The following is a 19,102-nucleotide window of genomic DNA, read 5'->3' as shown; positions in this document are numbered from 1 at the left end:
GCAGCAGGAACCCCCACTGCCTCTCTGCCGGGCGCTCACCCCGGCCAGATACACCGGGGAATTCTGCGCCGGTGCCATGCAGCAGAGAAACGCCCCCCCCCCACACACACACCTCCCCCGCTCTCTTTGCGTTCTGCAGCAGCCATGTTCTGCAAGAAAGCAATGAGACAGCTGAACCCCTCTGCAAGGCAGAGCTTCTGAGTTCCCTCTGCTCACTCTGGTAGGGTGACACCTCCTTAAGCTTCACTTTCCTGGTAAAATTGCTGCATGAGGCTTGCGAGCCACAGTTCAGCTGCTCCTAGTGGACGCAGACAAAGGAGCTCTCCCGTTGGTTCACCCAGAGATAGGAGACAAGAGGGCCTTCCCCTCTAGAGCCACAGGCCAACACATGCTTAACAGTTTCCTGATCCTAGACCAATGGGGCGCCATCCACTCCCCACTGCAGCCAATAGAACGGCTCCCCTTGACTTCAACAGACGTAGGCTTGGGCCCACTGAAAATGACTGAAAATATCAGCCACAAATGAGGGGAAAACTCAAACAATTCCTACAGGGACGTATTTCACAGCAGCTTCACCCTGGTCCCCAAATTCACGCACTCCCAAACTAGCCTGTGCGCACGAAAACTGGGTAACGTGCACACGCCCAGTGTGGTCATTCTGGCTGTGCAACAGTGACAATGCAATGTGTGAGACAGTTCTTGAGGACGCAGTGTGCCAGCACAATAGTGTAAAATGGAGAACTGCCAAATCAGGCTCCTGGATGCGAGGTGTGTTTACCACACAGCACATATACAACTCATGGGAGAAATGAAAATTGCAAACCCAAGAGACTTTATACAATGATTTTGACTGGCATTCCCATCGCGACTCTGTGTCACGCGTCTGGTCAACCCTAGGGGCCTTGTAGGACGGTGTGTCCCTTGGACGAGTCACAAGGACCCCCCCGTCCTCCGTTTACTCTAGCCCCATGTGCCTCCAGGTGCGAGCTTACACACGCAATCAGGCCAAAACCCTCGGCGCGGCCTTTTGCCGGTGGGGTGTTCTAAGTGTCCGGTCCATGCACGCTCTGGTGCGTAGCTTTAAAGTCTGTCCTGATCAGTTTCTGAGTCCAGGAGCTGCAGCCAAGCTAGCCCATCCTCGGCCAAGCCCCACCCAAAAACCCGATAGTCTGGTCTTTGATCGGTAAGTAGGGTAGGGGGGCCTGGGTCCTCCCCCTCAACTGGATCCTGGCCCAGGACCTAAAGGGTAGCATCTCTTTCCACTACCCGGGTGGTGGGGTACCAAAACCGCAACTCCCCACCCTTCCCGGGGCCAGAACAGTCCCCCCCCGGGGTGCTTCCTCCCAGTCCTAAATGCTTCTCCGACGCCCCTCGTCGTCTCCGTCGAGGTCATGATTCATCGGGAATCGGCGCCGGGGGGTCCAAGGGAGCTACCATTGTCCATGCTTTGTCAGCAGGCATGCCTACCAGTAGAGCACCTGGGCCATCCATCTGCCCCATCCCGCCCTCATCTGGTGGGACTTGGGTCAGCCCTGCTGTCGCCCCCAATGGCCACTCTCTGCTGGGGTGGGGGGGTTCTGGCACAGACCTCAGGGTACTCCCCACTAGGGAGCTTCTCTCAGCACCTTCCTGCGCTGCTGCGGAGTCAACGTGCTCTGTCCTCCCCTCCCCCATCAGCTGTGCCGGTCTGGCTTTTAAGCTTGCCGTGGAGACGTCGGAGCATGCGCGGCCGCGCCTGGGGACAAGGCCTTTGGATCAACCCCTAAGGGGCAGCACAGTGCATACAAGTGCAATCCCACCTCAGAGCAGTGACACATGGAAGTTTTTCTTCACTCAGCGCACAATCAACCTGTGGAACTCCTTGCCAGAGGATTTGGTGAAGGCTAGAACTTTAACAGAGTTCAAAAAAGAGCTAGATGGATTCATGGAGGTTAGGTCCATCAATGGCTATTAACCAGGATGGGTAGGAATGGTGTCCCTAGCCTCTGTTTGTCTGGAAGTAGGGGACAGGGGAGGGATCACGGGAGGATTGCCTGTTGTGTCCCCTCCCTCTGGGGTACCTAGCATGAGCCACTGTCAGCAGACAGGATACCGGGCTAGATGGAGCTTTGGTCTGACCCAGTATAGCCGTTCTGATGTTCTTACGTTCACATACCAGTCGGGTGTATTCATGCATTTAAGGGAACGGAAGAAGGAAAATGGACTGAATTCTAAGTGCTCATCCACAGCTGCTACAGACGTCTCTTGTGTTTACATCAGCTCTTCCACGTTTCATTCTCAAGGCCAGAATAGTAACCCAAAGGCATCCAGGGAACTACAGCTCTTTGGACATTATTGCCTCGTTCCTGCCCTGTGCCGATCCTCTTGCTCTCTCTCGCACTCCTCTTCAGCAAGATGCCATCATAAAAAGGATGAAGGTCAAGGCCTTCATGAGAGTCCTTGGGCCAAATCCTCAGCTGACATAAATCACTGTAATTACGCTGAAATGAAATGCTCTCCTGATTTACCCCCCGCAGAGAACGTTCCCGTCCACGCTCGGCACGCCGACGTAAATTGAGCCACTGAATCAAAGCAGGGAGGATGGACGCGGCTTCCTGCGAGGCAGGCCCGCTCGATGCGAATATGTCGTTAATCGACAACTAAATACAAAAGCCAGGTCTTTCCGTTTGATCAGCTGCACGGGACAGATGGCATGGGCCCCAAAGCCCAGAGTCATTCATTTGCTGGGTCCCCCTCCGACCGGACATTGTGGTCGATTTCCAACAGCCCTCAGCCGAACCACTTTGTCCATTTTTATGGCTAGGACCCGAGACAAAGATTTTTACATTAAGCTGCAGTGGTGTGATTGTTCTGGACTGCATGGAGTTTGTTAGAATTGACAGTCCACATGGGATTAAACTGCATTTATTGCCTCTAATTTTAAAATGAATATATTCATGGGGATGGACTCTCGGCGGATGCAAATTGGCCTTCTAATGAATCATGTGTACTCCTTATAAAAAGAAAATTAATGCTGATATATTGTATTTGGCGATGTATGTGCCATGGGCTATAATTCGTCTGAGCTTGTCAGTTGCCCATGGGGGTGCCTTAAAAGTCTTAATGGCTTTTCCATTCTCTCTAATCCTGTGACATTTAATCTCCCTCTGATCATAGCTCTCTTTAATAAAGCTTGGCTGAGTTACAGCTGTTTATACGATTGCCCCATCTCTGCAGCCAATGCGTCTACCGGAGTTACTCTAGCACAAAACTATAGATTCAGACATTCTGCGCCCAGAAGGGCCCATATAATAATCTGCTGTCTCCCACTAGCATTGTCCAACCTCCTACATCACCCAGGCTACAGCATCTCACCCAATGTTTCCAGCATTAGGCCTCAGCTGGAGTATTGTGTCTGGTTCTGGCCTCCACATTTCAAGAAGGAGGTGGAGAAATTGGCGAAGGTCCAGAGAAGAGCAACAAGAATGATGAAAGGTCTAGAAAACATGAGCTATGAGGGAAGGCTGAAAGAACTGGGCTTATTTAGTTTGGGAAGGAGAAGACAGAGGGGACATGAGAGCAGTTTTCAGGTGTCTAAAGGGGTGTGTCAAGGGGGATCCGAGGGGGGGGGGGGGAAATTGTTCTCCTTGGCCTCTGAGGACAGGACAAGAAGCAACAGGCTTAAATTGCAGGAAGGGAGGTATAGTTTGGACATTAGGAAAAACTTCCTGCCTGTCAGGGTGGTGAAACACTGGAATCAGTTGCCTAGGGAGGTTGTGGCATCTCCCATCACTGGAGATACTGAAGAGCAGGTTGGACAGACACCTGTTAGGGATGGTCTAGTCAGTACTGGGTCCTGCCATGAGGGCAGGGGACTGGACTTGGTGACTTCTCGAGGTCCCTTCCAGTTCTAGTGTTCTAGGATTAAGCCCAGCAACATGGGCCTGCACGAAAGAATGGCTTTTAGCAAGACTTCAACTTCTGACTGAAAGCTTTGAAGGGACAGAGAAGTGGCCCGTCTCTGGGGAAGGTGTCGGGCCCTTAGCTTGTATTTGCATATTGCTCACCCTGGGTCGCCTTTTCATACAAGTGTACTCAGAATGTTTCCGGGAGCCTGACACAGCCCTAACCGACGAATGTCGGCGTTAGACACCTACCTTCTGAAACCAGCTGAGTAACTATGCTTGATAATGGAGGCAGCCCTGCTAGGTCTAGGGCAGCCTGGCCGGGGCCAGTGGCTGCAGCAGGGCAGCGTGGTTGCCAGGGCCAGTGGTAGCTAGAAGCCAGAAGTCTGGCCCAGGTCAGGAGCCAGGCCATGTTGGGAGCCTGGCCAGGGCCTGAAGCCTGAGTAGGGACAAAATGGCTGCTGAGGAGTAGGATAAGGATGGGAGTACAGGGCCTGGAAGGAAGATGGGCTGAAAGTGAGGGGTCTGGGCAGGAGGCGGGGTGCAGGTGGGGGTGCGAGGTCAGGGCAGGAAGCGGGGTTGCGAGGTCTGGGCAGGAGGTGGGACGCAGGCGGGGGTGCGAGGTCTGGGCAGGATACGGGGTGCAGGTGGGAGTGCGAGGTCAGGGCAGGAGGCGGGGGTGCGAGGTCTGGGCAGGAGGCGGGGCGCAGGCGGGGGTGCGAGGTCAGGGCAGGAGGCGGGGTGCAGGCGGGGTTGCGAGGTCTGGGCAGGAGGCGGGGCGCAGGCGGGGGTGCGAGGTCTGGGCAGGAGGCGGGGGTGCGAGGTCTGGGCAGGAGGCGGGGGTGCGAGGTCAGGGCAGGAGGTGGGGCGCAGGCGGGGGTGCGAGGTCTGGGCAGGAGGTGGGGGTGCGAGGTCTGGGCAGGAGGCGGGGTGCAGGCGGGGGTGCGAGGTCTGGGCAGGAGGCGGGGGTGCGAGGTCAGGGCAGGAGGTGGGGCGCAGGCGGGGGTGCGAGGTCTGGGCAGGAGGTGGGGGTGCGAGGTCTGGGCAGGAGGCGGGGTGCAGGCGGGGGTGCGAGGTCAGGGCAGGAGGCGGGGTGCAGGCAGGGGTGCGAGGTCTGGGCAGGAGGTGGGGGTGCGAGGTCTGGGCAGGAGGCGGGGTGCAGGCGGGGGTGCGAGGTCAGGGCAGGAGGCGGGGGTGCAGGAGCAGGGTAAGGATGCGGAGTCTCAGCAGGAGAGGATGGGAGTCGCTTAGATGACTCTGCGCACCCCATCACTCCCAGGTACTGTCCCCTGCTGCTCCCATTGGCAGCGACCAGGCCAGGAGGCCAGCAGCTGGGCGGGGGCAGCAGCTGGAGCCAGGAGCAGAGCTGGGTGGGGGGGGGGGGGGCAGAATTTCCTTCCCCTGGTCAGGCAAATTCCCTCATTCAGAACTAGTTGGGTCCCGAGGGTGCCAGACCAGGGAGGTTCAACCTGTCCTGAGAGCGTCCACGTTCCTCCACATGCCTGCGTCCGCTCTGCTGTGGGGGCTAGTGGATGGAGAGGTCACACCAGCAACAGCCGCCTTGAGTTTCAGCCCTTTCCCCCATTCCTCCCGGTGGAGATGTTTAGGAGGTTGCAGCCTTGCCCTTTGTGATCACGGACTCAGCACTGAGGGAAAGGTAGAGCTGAAAATGAGATAACGCTGTAGCAAGGGGAATGACTGTGCACTGGCGGGGATGTCAATTGCGTGAGTCATGTTTAGGGTTATTCCGTGCTACTAAATGAGTTCTAAGCAGCACTGATGGGACGAACGCCAACTCGTGTCCCTTGTATTGCAATGAATTGCCAGGGGATAGGACTTGGAGACAGGGATCAGCGATATTTCCTCAGTTTGCCAGTAATAGAAAATATTTACCAAGATTTTAAATAAACACTCTGGAAATATAGTGCTTGCTTAGCACTTAGTCCTCAAAAATCAAGATGAACTGACTGATCATTTGAGCCCCTGGATTCCTGTACAGAGGAAGCCATGGCCATGGACTCAGAGAACAGTATATCTAGGGAAGAGAGGTTAAAACGACTGGGACTTTTCAGTTTAGGAGGGAGATATGATAGAGGTCTATAAAATCATGAGTGGTGTGGAGAGGGTGAATAAAGAAAAGTTATTTATTAGTTCCCATAATAGAAGAACCAGAGGACACCAAATGAAATTAATGGGTAGCAGGTTTAAAACTAAAAAAGAAAGTTCTTCACACAGTGTGTAGTCAACCTGCGGAACTCCTTGCCAGAGGAGGCTGTGAAGGCTAGGATTATAACAGAGTTTAAAGAGAAGCTAGATAATTTCATGGAGGTTAGGTCCATAAAATGCTATTAGCCAGGGGATAGAAATGGTGTCCCTGGCCTCTGTTTGTCAGAGGCTGGGATGGATGGCAGGAGACAAATCGCTTGATCATTGTCTTCGGTCCACCCCCTGTGGGGCAACTGGTGCTGGCCACTGTTGGCAGACAGGCTACTGGGCTAGATGGACCTTTGGTTTGACCCAGTATGGCCAGGCTTATGTTCTTATGTAGGGAGAAAAGCACAGTGGGACAGAATGGAAGGGCCGGACAATAATGCTGCACATGATCCTTTCACCCTTAGTGTCCCTTTGCTCGTCCTCCGACCCGCTCCCCTGCCAAGAACGGTTCTAGGTAGCAACATGCCTGGTGCCTTCCATCCAGCCGTCCTCTAATCCCCACCACTGGAACAGATGACCGGATACAGTGCAGCTAGTCTAAGTTCCTCTGTGTATATGTTATTCTCAGCAGGTTGATTTTTTGACTCCGGGGCATGCTCCCAAAAGATAAGTCCCCATTCTCGTAATACCACTGCGTGTGTGTGTGTGCGCATCGCGGCACGATTCGTCCAGGTGGGGCTTTGCATGGTCTGCCAAGCACAGCTGGCTGCAGGTGGCATGCCAGGTGGCAGAGTGATTGCTGCACAATGCCCAGACTCAGAACACGACTGGAAAAAGGGCTCTCGAATCAGTCAAAGTGTTCCAAGGGGCTCGGGTCTGCACTGAGCCCTCGACGTTGTTTATACTGCAAGTGGAGGAGTCGTTCAGTGTGCAATAGGAAGGAGGAAGTGGTAAAAGTGTGCTGATGGGCAGAGCACCCATTAGGTCGTTTACAGCATGATGGGTGATGAACTCTGAAATATGGGAGAGGTGGGGTGCAGGTGGGGGTGTGAGGTCTGGGCAGGAGGTGGGATGCAGGTGCTTTTATGATCTTTATTATTTGCTTTTAGGATCCCATTACGGCTCAGTTATTATTTGCTTTTAGGATCCCATTACGGCTTAGTTTACATGTAGAGTTTTTCCTGAGACTGCTGCCTCTTACATTTGTTCTTGGGGGGCGGGGCCCCAGGAAGATTTATTAGCATGAGAAAGAGCAAAGGAATTTGAACGTTTCTTTAGTGCTCGATATTTTTATACAGCGCAGTTTCCACTCGAGGGCAAAGGTTTAAACTAATAAAGACTGTATTCCCCAGGCACTGTTAAACACTGTTGCCGTGGTGGAAACTCTCCTTGGCAGAGAAATGGATCAACGCAAAGCAAGGAGTTTTCTGCTCTGCTCTATTATTATTTGTATTCCAATTGTGTTCTTATGTGTGAACTGCCAAGGTGCACACACATACTCAGAGACAGGCTCGGGCCCAAGGAGTTCACAATCATATAATCACACTAGAACTGGAAGGGACCTTGAGAGGTCATCAAGTCCGGTCCCCTGCCCTCATGGCAGGACCAAGCATCATCTAGACGATCCCTGACAGGTGTCTATCCAACCTGCTGCTAAATATCTCCAGAGATGGAGATTCCACAACCCCCCACAGCACCAAATAAACACACAACTGGGGTATGTGTTTGGGGAAACAGAGGCACAGACAAGGAGGGGGACTTGCCCATGGCCGTTCAGCAGTTCTACGGCAATGAACAAGAACCGAGATGTCTCAAGTCCTGCTCCAATGTTGGCTGGTCTATTCTGCCTCCAATTCCTCACTGCAAAGAAATTATTATTGTTCATTATGAACATTACTATAGTGCCTACGAGCCAAACCTGAGATAAAAGCCCCGCTGTACTAGGTGCTGTACACACACTGGCCGTGTCTAGACTGGCCAGTTTTTCCGGAAAATCAGCCACTTTTCCGGAAAAACCAGCTGTCTACACTGGCCGCTTGAATTTCCGCAAAAGCACTGACTTCCTACTGTAAGAAATCAGTGCTTCTTGCGGAAATACTATGCTGCTCCCATTCAGGCAAAAGTCCCTTTTGCGCAAAGCTTTTGAGCAAAAGGGCCAGTGTAGACAGCTCAGATTTGTTTTCCGCAAAAAAGCCCCGATCGCGAAAATGGCGATTGGGGCTTTTGTGGAAAAGCGCATCTAGATTGGTCACGGACACTTTTCCGCAAAAAGTGCTTTGCGGAAAAGCGTCCGTGCCAATCTAGACGCTCTGTTCCAAAAATGCTTTTAACGGAAAACTTTTCCGTTAAAAGCATTTCCGGAAAATCATGCTAGTCTAGACGTAGCCGCTAAGTAAGAAACAGTCCATGCCCCTAAATGAGAGGTTGGATTACCTCTGTAGTTAGCCCTGCTGGAATACAATGTCCAAATCAAGAAGGATGCTGATCTATGGGAGAAGGTCCAGAGAAATGCCACAAGAATGATTAAAGGACTGGAAAACATGACTAATAGGGATACACGCCAGGAAATCAATCAGTTTAGCTTCAAGAAGAGAAGATGTAAACAGGTGACTGCTCACAGTCCTAGTAGCTACAATGGGAATACATTTTTAATAACGGGGCCGTCAATCTAGCGAAGATATAACCAGACCGAATGGCTGGAAGTTGAAGCTAGACAAATTCAGACAGGAAATGAAGTGAAAATGTGTAACAGTGAGAGTAATTAAGTATTGGAACAACTTACCAAGGGTGGAGGTGGATTTGCCATCACTGTAAAGCAAAACTTAAAGGACGGGTGCAATTTCAAACAGGAATTACTGTCACTCAGGGACGTTCTATGGCCTTTGTAATGAGGGTGGTCACACTCGATGAGCCAGGAGGTCTGGTAGAGACCCAGAAACTGAGCTCAAATCTCCCCAGTTCCAGTCTGTTGATTTAACCCACCTTCCTTTTGACGCCCTAACCCATTTCACCCGTTTTGTGTTTACAAATGTGTTGCGAGCTGCTTACAATTTTCATTCAATATTTGAATTTGTTGTGACTCTCTGATGCCCAAAATTGGACACCTCGATCACGTTACTGCCTTGTTTCCCTCATCAGATGAATGTGTCTCCTAGAATCCGGGCTCCAGGACAAATACTCACATTTGCCTTCCTCGTCTGTCAATCTAGGCCAAGTGTGCACTATGCGGAAGATCGACACTGCTGCGGTTGATCATCCAGGGTTTAATTTAGCAAGTCTAGTGCAGACCTGCTCAAATTCAGAGGGTGCCCCCGTTGGTGCTGGTATTCCTACTCCTCATGAGAAGTAAGGGAGACCAGTAGAAGTGTTTGCTCCTGTTGACCTCCCGCTGTGTGGCCAGTGATTTAAAATACGTCGACTCCAGCTATGTAATTAATGTTGCTGGAGTTGTGTATCTTAAGCCAACCTTCCGCTCCAGTAGTGTAGACTAGGCGCTGAAGTGGTTAGCTGCTTCCTGCATCTTACACTCCAACTGCAATGCAGAAGATATTTCACTGCATGGCACATCCCTAATTTATCCCAAAGGTCCAGATTCTGATACCTGTTGTATTAATTTAGATGAAATACGTGGGCCCAAGAAGTCAAAATTGTTAACATGACCATGAAAAGTTAAAACTTAAAACTGTTTTAAAAAAAATTTGGTACACAGAGAGCTTAGCTTGCTTAGTACCATGGCAAACACTATTAAAAATCCTTTTTTTAAAACCTTTAATTAAATATACAGAAAAGAAGGATAAATAGCGACAGTATCTGAAGTGGAAACTATGAAGCAAGGCTTCCATAGAACAACACAGAATTATTTGCGGCAGAACACCCTGTTTAACACGGGTTAGACACACGAGACGGTATCGAGAAGCTTTCTACAAATGACTGCCTGTTTTTTATGCTGTTCCACAGCGTTCGCAGTCTGTGGACGTTACCTTGGCAACATCTGTGATCTTTGAAGTTTCTCAGGCGTGCGGTGCTGTCTGAAGGCTTGTCGCTGGAGTCTGCATAAAAAGAATCCCAGCCCCGTAATTCCAGGCTGCACCGCCCAGAGCCAACACTGGGTCTGTGAAGAGCACGGACGCACAAAACACGGCCCGGCCACTCGCAGCCCAGCAGTACTTCCACAGCCATATTTTCGCCTCATGGGGGTAGCCGTGTTTGCCTGTTGTTTTACAGACATCTTTTTTTTTAAAAAAAAGAAGAGTAGTCCTGTTGACTTTAGAGATGAACCAAAATATCTGTACAGTATCCTGAGCTTTTGCGGGGAACCCCACTTCCTCAGATGAGATGATCTTGAGTGGGAAAAAAAGGGAGGGAACAGGGCCGGCCTTACCATGAGGCAAACTGAGGCAGCCGCCTCAGGTGCCAGACGGTGGGGGGTGCCACTAGGACCCAGAGCGTAGAAAATTGTGTCTGCTGCTGTTAGTTCTCCTTTATTGGGGTAGATAGCTAGGGCTGCCAGATAGTTAACACAAAAATACTGACGCCCCCCAAAAAAAGACACGGAAAAAAATTCTGTTGAAGGGAAAAAAAAAAAAAGAGGAAGGGAGAGAAAAGAGACCAAAGTTGTTGGGGGGGGGGGGGGGGGGGGGGGAAAGGACTTAAGCCAAAAAAAAAAAAAAATTAAAAATAAAACAGCATTCAGACAGCAGGTCCCCTTGAAGTGCAGGGATAGGAACAGGGGAGCGGCTGAGCACTAAGACCCATTGCTTCCCCTAGGTCTTTTGGCCGGCAGCCATTTTGTGCCGGCAGCCTTGGGGAACCAGGTAAGCATGGGGGCTGGGGTCGGGGGGCTGGGAGTCAAGAGGGAGTTGAGGGGGGAGGCTGGGCATGGAGCATGTGTAGGGTTGCCAGGTGCCTGGCATTTTCGCCTCCTGGCCGGGGAAAAATTCAGAAAACACTGAACAATTTAGGTGTCTGGTATCCTCTGAATTTTTTTTACTGGACAGGAGCCAAAAATACCGGACTGTCGGGGTGAATACCAGAGACCTGGCAACCTTATAGGTCGCCAAACAGTCCCAAGAAAGAAGTTGAACAGGAAGGAGGCAGAATTGAGACCTTTCAAAGTTCTGGCCCGAGCGAGGGGACATGGGGGCGTCATTTGAGCTCCCTGCCTCAGGTGCCAAAATGTTGTGGGCCGGCCCTGGGAGGCAATGTTGATATTCAGAAGCTGAAGCTGATTCCAACCGTCTTAGCCTTGATACTCTAATTTATTCTGATTTATTGTCTCTTCTGAGACAATCGTCCCTCTGTCAGGCCCCCTCTGCCACAGGGGAGCTGGTCCCTGTAGACAGATCAAGCTGAGTGCTCCTGGACCTGAGAAAGTGAATCCAATCCAGCCATTTAAAGAGGGCTGAGCAACACTGGGGCCTAGAAAGGGCTGCTGGCCAAGAGGAAGGCCTGAGACGGGCTCAGCCCTGCGGCACGAAGATCACGCTGGAGCAGACGTAGCCCCTGCGCAGGGTCCCTGAGGCCAAGGGCTCAGGGGAGCCGTGCTGCGGCTGGGAAGGGAGGAGTGGCAGCGAACCCTGGGGTGAAGGATGGCGTTACGATGGCTTTCTGCTTCGATAGCCCCTGTTAAAGAAAGAAACCTCCAAGACTGAGACTGTGCATGGCGGTGGGTGCAGGGCAAGGGAGAAACTCCGGCCTGGGTGACCGGCCAAAGGCCTGTAAATTTAGGACGGATTTTTCCCTCATTCCTTGCAACTCTGCCACGTGTTGTTAGGAACCTTCTGGCTTCATTGATACGCCCTCTGAGACTTGCCGGGATAATCCTCCACACGGCAGCAGGACGGTACATCGCCCCTCCTAGTCAACGCTCTCTTCTCTAAGACAAACAAGATGGCAGGCCACCTCCTTTTCTTCCACCGCTTCTCGGTTTCCTCTCTTGGGGGTTGTGACGGGGCTGGCCAGCCCCGCATTGACCATGGGGGCGGAGAGCCCACCTATTGGGTGGAATACGCCCCTCCCCCGCAGCCCTGCTAGGCATGCTCACACTGCAGCCCCGGTATAAAAGGCTGCTGGACTGCTCAGTTGGGGCTGGCTGTGGGAGGGGAAGGAGCTCCTTTCCAGACACTGGAGCCATACCCGCGGCAGCTGGACCAAGAGGTGCTGGACCGGTTACCTCTGCCGCTGTTGTCGCCGGGACGAGCCAGACCGCAACGCCGGCCGCACTGTGCGGCCTTCCTAGAAGCCATCACTGCCTGGGCCCCTGCCGTCTCCCAAGCCACGCCTGCCAACGTTGCTGCTGTTGCTGGACCCACACCTACAGGTGGGACCGCAGTCGGACCGGGCGAGGGGGTAGGAAGCAACCCAGGACGGGGGCCAGAAAAGGGCCCAGCAGGCTCAGCGAGTTGAAAGGGACTGGACCTTGGGGAGAAGAGGGCGGGGCTGGTGAGCCTGCCACAGGGGTTCTCTTCCCTTAGGGCTCTCCCACTCCATGTGGGAATGCCAGGCACCTGCTCTTGAAGCTCTTCTCTACTCCCTTGACATGTCAACCCTCGGGGACCTCAACTGTTCCCACAGCTTTAACCAGGACTTCTTTGCCGACAGTTCAGGAGTCTGCACCTCATCTTCACGCCACTCAGTCGTGCGTCTCTGATCATCTCCCCACCATGGAACCCTGGACGTAAAACGCCAACTCAGCTAAGCCCCCTTCCCTTGCCTACTTTTCACCATGCCCTTTGGCACGTGGCTATAGCGCAGTCCAATGGATAGGGCCCCAGACCGCAAAGACGCAGGCTCTGCCCTTAACTAACCATGTGATCTTGAGAGTTTCTGAACATCTGTTTTCCCATCTGGTTCATGGTGCCCTGTCCCCTTTGTAAATCAGGCTGAAATCTGTGTGTCCTATTACAACTGAGTATTATATACAGGTGCATCAAATTCCAGCAAGCTATTACCTCTGAATTTCTTTTGAAGCAGGAGAGCAATGTTTAGCAGAAAGCGGTGTTTTCTGTGGATTCCTTCCTTTCATCTCATCCATTTGGTGGAAACAAACGGAATTTTTGAGGCATACCTCAGAGATAGCAATGTCTAGGATTCTAAGAACTGGCACTGAAGAGTTAAAGGAAACCACACAACCCCTCTGCAACAACCCCTCTGCAACAATCTGAACAATGACTTGTAGAGATATGACTTGACATGTAAAATAAATATCATCAGCATGATTTATTGATTCTACCCCGGTATGTGACAGGAGTAAAGTTTGTGGCTCATTAAAATACCGAGTCAAACCGATCAACAATTTAATACACTGCAGGGAAAAATAATCCGAAGCACACATACTCATTTGGCAAGGGATGTATAGAAAGCAACTGATGATAATGAGAGTATATTAGACATGAGTTTGCAGGGTGATCTGAGTAGAAAAAAAAGCCAGTGAGAATTTGAGCCCAACTGGAGATCAACGTTGTAGTGACTGATAATGCAGAGTAGGGTTTTTTATTGAGTGCGAGGGCAGCAGAGAAAAGGGGTGGTCCAATATTTAGAGCACTAACTTAGCACTCAAATACCTGAAGTCAGTTCTCTGCTTTGCCACAGCCTTCGTGGGGAGTGTCATGGAGCGGTTTCTCCTGCCCCCTCTGGTGCGCAGGGTAAGACCCCAAGTCTGCAAACAAAGTCACTGGCTGGCCCTTTATGACAGGGCCCACTGGCCCGAGTCAGTAAGTACAATCACTGTCCGGCCCTTTGAGACAAGGCCTGTGTTTGCGCGAATCAGGGATAGAGCAGGGCCACACCCCTGGCAGGAGGATCGGGGCCTACCCTCCTCCACCAAGTCCCACCCCAGGGCCCTGTGAGTGGCAGGATGGCCCTCCACTCCCTCAGCAGGGAAATCCTGCCAAAACACGCCAAGGTTCCCAGGGCAGGAGAGGCTGCTCCCATTCCTGCCCTGGGCCACTTCCTACCTGCTTTCCGGGTCCTCCCCCTTCCCCGGGGTGACTTCTTCTCTGCGGACGACCTCTGCGACGTCCCAGCTAGCCCTGGTGCCTCCGCTGGCTTCTCCTGGGGTTGCTGGTCAGGAGCTCCCCTCCTAGGTCCTTCTCCTCTGGCCGCCAGCCCAGACTGAGCCCTTCCCCAGGCTTTTATAGCTGAGCTGCAGCTCGGGCATGCTCAGTAGGGCTGTGGGGGAGGGGCCTCTGCAGCCAGGTAAACTTGGCTAGGCCCTGCGAGCTCAATGCGGGGCTGCTTCGACCCATCACAGGGAGCCATAGGCAAGTCACTTCACCTCTCTGCACCTTGGTTCCCCATGTGCACACTGCCCTACCTCCCCGGGTGTTGCGAGGACAATATGTTAACAGCTGGGAGGTGCTCTGTAATTAGGCCATCAAAGGAGTGCAACAGAGAGTTCCAATCCAGCACGGCATGGGAGTGGCTCCAAGTGGCCAATGCAATGGCTTGTGGGTGGCCAGTGTCAATGACTTTGTGGATTCAATGTGGTGAAAGCGTACATACTACAAAATCCACTCTTGAGTGAGATCCTACGGCCGGGGTCATGCAGGAGGTCAGATGAGATGGTGGTACGAGTCTCTTCTGGTCTTCTCTTCTGGAATGAATATGGCACTAGCTGGCAGCCTTCATGGCAGATCAGCCTTGAGGCTGAAAACGGGACGGATGTGGAAATGGAGCTATTCTCTTAGAGGCTGTCCAGGTTGGGGTACATTGGAGGAAGGGGGGGGGGGAGGGGAAATCTTGCACTGCCACCCCCTACTCCAAATGGACATAAAAACTGGATTGTAAACCTATCACCAACGTGAAACTCACCGTGCCCCATTTTAAGTGGACGGTTATGAACCAACAAATTGTAGAAGAAGAATGAAAAAATAAAGCGGCAAGTTCTCCTTTTCCTCCCCTTTTCGTTGTGCTCACATAGTGGCTGCAAAATGGATTACACACAAAATCTGCTGGCATCAGCCAAACTGGAATAGCGTAAGGTGGCAATCGTACTAAAGCTTAATTAGCGTCCGTGCTGCCTACAGCCAACTGCACTTAGTGCAATTGCTTGCGGGTTTTTCCCGGCTTTGACATTGGATGACTCGCTCTGAAACATAATCAAGCTTCCCCGCAATGAGCGTTGTCAAATAAATTAAGAGCAAAACATCAATTTAATTAATTTTTTTTCTCTCTTCCCTGCTGACTCAGCTACACACATGAAGGGCATAGCCATGGAAGGAAGGAAGGAGTCGAGAGTAAGTGACTGAGCATTGAGGGCAGCGGTAGGCACCCTGTGGCCCATCGGGGTTCTATGTGTGGTTCATGAGACCTTTTATTGACTGTTGCCCCGGATTCCGTTGATTTCCATTCACACCGTTGTTTTCCGACTGTTGTTACTCAAGTGACACACCCGAGAAGGGAGGTGCCGGCTGATTGCACACAGCACTGACTGCGAGAGCCGGGCGCTCCCTCGGCAGCCAATCCAAGCGCTGCTACAGTTCAGCTGGCACAGCCCACGGATTTGAGGCACGCAAGCACAGTGAGCAACTGGGATTGGTCCTGCCTTGGGCAGGGGGCGGGACTTGATGACCTCCTGAGGTCTCTTCCAGCTCTAGGAGTCTATAATTCTAACACCGCCTTATCCTAGGAGACCGTCTTGGCGACGACAACCTTGCGGCCCATGGAGATGGAGGAAAGCCACACATGTGGCCTACTCCCTACCCTGGATTGCCCATCGCTGATGTAGGGCCTACGCCAAAGACCTATCTAGAAAAGAATGAAAAGCCCTCCATTGTTTTCAATGGGCTTTAGGCCTATGTCTCAACAAAGTCACATGGCCATTGGAATGGCAGCACAGGAAGAAACGAGACTCAAGTAGCGGTGTTGTCCTGAGCTCCCCTCCCTGCTCCTCAAGCCAAAGCAGATGAGGCTGCCAGTGGCAGCTGTACTCAGACGAGTCAATAGCTCATCTTAGAATCCTAGAAACCTAGGACCAGAAGGGACCTCGAGAGGTCATCGAGTCCAGTCCCCTGCCCTCATGGCAGGACCAAGCACCTTCTAGACCAGTGTTTCTCCACCAATGGTATGAGTACCCTTAGGGGTACTTGCGAGAAATCTGGAGGGTACGGCAACTCAACTGAAATTTGGAGAAAACTGAATTTTTGTTTTTTACAGCGCTTTCTTATTTTTACACCCCAAAATTTCATCGCCCGCCCGGCTACGATTAAGTTGTTTAAACAAATGTGTCTGAAAACTGTAGGTACTGGGGGTACTTACAATTTTTTTTTTTTGTCCTTTATTAAAAAAAAAAAAGGTTGAGAATCACTGGTCTAGATCATCCCTGACAGGTGTCTGTGTAACCTGCAGTTAAGTATCTCCAGTGATGGAGATCCCACAACCTCCCTAGGAAACTTATTCCAGTGTTTAACCACCCTGACAGGCAGGAAGTTTTTCCTAACCCTCCCTTGCTGCAGTTTCAGCCTTGAGTGAGAAGATTTTACTAACCCGAAGCAAAGGGCTCTTAAGTTGGTCTACAGTACGATAATGGTCTTTCACTTGCACGCCATGCATTCACACAGCAGCACGTCCATAGCTGCATTCCAAGTCCTGACACCTGTTACCCCTTCCGGCTGCCTCTTCTCCCTTCACATGGCAGGGTGAAATCCGGGCTCCGCTGAAGTCAATGACAAACTTCTAGCTGATTTGAAAGGGACCAGGACTTCTCTTCAAATAGTTTCACATCGTCAGTGTAATTCCTGCCGGCATGCAGGCCCGGTGATTTAGCACACCGAATGGCACAGAATAAGTACCCATTGTTTGGTTTATTATTATAAGATTATTATATAATAATATAATAAAATAATAATAATCTTAAAATAATAAACCAAACAATAGGTACTTAAGAACAATTAGCACCTTCTCTATCCGCTTCAGGCAGCATGGATGCTCTAATTGACTATTTCTTCCCCTTTTTTTCCTTCTCCCCTCTCCCCCTCCCCTATTTATTTAGACACTGGACCTTTAATAACTCCAGTCATCTGAAGAAGCGGGTTGTGCCCATGAAAGCTCATGAGACCATCTACATGTTTTTAGTCTCTAAAGTGCTGCAAAGCTATTTGTTGTTTTTTAAGTTTTTCCAGCATAAACTTGTGTGGGTTAGAAATGAGGAAGCGGGTTTTACCCCAGAAAGCTGACACCCAAGTAACCTGCCGGTGCCACAGGACTCCTGGCCGATCTTACTCACTCAAGTAACATTATTCAGGTCACTGTTGTTACTCAGGTTAGTAGGAACGGGCTCCTCAAAGAGAGTTGCACCAAACCGAAGGCAAAGGAGGGTTGTGTGAATCAGACCTTTAAGGAATAGGGCCCAAACCTGAGTGGAAGTCTTTCTGGTTTGGGGGAAAGGGCACTTCCTCTCTCTCACCTCGGATCTTGCCTGGCTCGGGGTCCTACCCAAAGGGAGGTTTGGCGCTGGGCTGCCAAAGGGGAAGAGCCTGCAGATGTTCTTTTCTGCCGCTTCCTGCCTTCTCACCTGATTTGCGTCCATTCCCTACAGGCGGGCAGGTGCTCACCTCGATGGGCAGCCGGTGGGTTTGACTGCAGGCCCGTCTGAGCCCCACCTGCTGCTGAGTCTGCCCGCGCTCGGAGGCAGAGTCAGGCTAGACAGGGCGGCTTCGTCCCCGGGCCTCCCAGCTGCTTTCTTCTCCTGCCTCGGGACTAGTCTGGATCCCATGGATCCCAGCGGGCTAAGAGCAGCCGCGCAGGGAACATGGAGCAGGTTAAGCACAGCCGCGCAGGGAACGCGCAGGGGCTGCGGTGCGGGCTAAGCGCAGCCGCGCAGGGAACGCGAAGCGGGCTAAGCGCAGCCGCGCAAGACCCGCGCAGGGGCTGCAGAGCGGGCTAAGCGCAGCCGCGCAGGGAACGCGGAGCGGGCTAAACGCAGCCGCGCAAGACCCGCGTAGGGGCTGTGGTGCGGGCTAACCGCAGCCGCGTAAGACCCGCGCAGGGGCTGCGGAGCGGGCTAAGCGCAGCCGCGCAGGGAACGCGGAGCGGGCTAAACGCAGCCGCGCGAGACCCGCGCAGGGGCTGTGGTGTGGGCTAAGCGCAGCCGCGCAAGATGCGCGCAGGGGCTGCGGAGCAGGCTAAGCGCAGCCGCGCGGGGAACGCGGAGCGGGCTCCGAAGGGAGCTGCGGGCAGGCGCGGGGGGGTGCCGGGGTTTCCCCGCTCGCTACGCAGCGAGCCGGCCGGCTTGTCCCCGCCCTGCGGGAGCTGCCCGGGGGCGGAGGAGGCGGCGCCGGCCCATGCGCAGCGAGCCGGGGCAGCCCGGGGAGGCGGCAGACGCGCCTGCCATGGGAGCGCGGGCAGGCTGCGCGGAGCGGCGCGGGGCCGGCGGGGCGCCCGGGGGCTGCGCGGGGCCGGGGGCCGCCTAGGCGGGGCGGGGGCGTCCAGCGGCTCCATGGGGCTGCGGGACTGGCTGGGCGCGCTGTGCTGCTGCTGCCGCTGCCTGGGGGAGGCTGCGCGGCCGGAGAAGGAGCCGCTGGTCGGGTAAGTCTCCCCGGGATCCCGGCACCTGCCGCGGCTCCCCGGGCGCTGGAGTTTCGCTTTTGGAACCCCCCCGCCGGGTTGTCCAGGGGCTGTTTCCGTGGGGTCCCGCTCGGGAGGCGCTGGGAGTTTGGGGGGCGCTTTTGAGACTGAAAATGTTGGGTCCCGCTGTGCTCTCGCTTTCCTGGGGGCTGCCCCACCAAAAAGTCAGTGGGGGGCTGCACACAAGTGAGAAGGAAACACAACCACAAACCCCTCACTGGCGTGAAGGAGAGCGACCCTCCCCACGGTCCCCTCCCACACCAGAGCCTGGGGGGTGGCAAGCTGGTAGATTCTGTGGCCTCCACCCCTGTGGGGAGATGGAGGGGGGCTGGAGTGCCAGTGTAGTCTCCCAAATGCTTGGAGGACCTGGGGGGGGGGGGGGAGATTCAGGCTAGTCAGCCCTGCGTCTGGCCCCCAGGCCTGTGACCCAAGCATCACAACAGGTAGGAGATTGTAGTCTGAACTCTTTAAAGCCTCCGCTTTACACGCAAACACTGGCC

At 53.1% G+C, this 19,102-nt stretch overlaps 1 protein-coding gene across 1 annotated transcript in view; it reads left to right on the top strand.

Annotated features, from left to right (window-relative positions):
• The first annotated feature begins 18,329 nt into the window (after window positions 1-18,329).
• The window catches only part of MREG (melanoregulin), a 30,161-nt gene continuing 29,388 nt past the window's right edge, over window positions 18,330-19,102 (top strand). Inside the window, exon 1 of the mRNA XM_075933959.2 lies at window positions 18,330-18,563. Within this exon, the coding sequence (XP_075790074.1) occupies window positions 18,475-18,563 (89 nt within the window). The 5' untranslated portion in view covers window positions 18,330-18,474. The remainder of the gene's footprint in view (window positions 18,564-19,102) is intronic.

This window comes from Pelodiscus sinensis, chromosome 7 (genome assembly GCF_052426305.1).
Source record: "Pelodiscus sinensis isolate ZL-2025 chromosome 7, ASM5242630v1, whole genome shotgun sequence".
NCBI classification, from domain to species: Eukaryota; Metazoa; Chordata; order Testudines; family Trionychidae; genus Pelodiscus; species Pelodiscus sinensis.
Note: the sequence above shows the minus strand (reverse complement) of the source record. Positions and strands in the feature narration are given on the sequence as shown.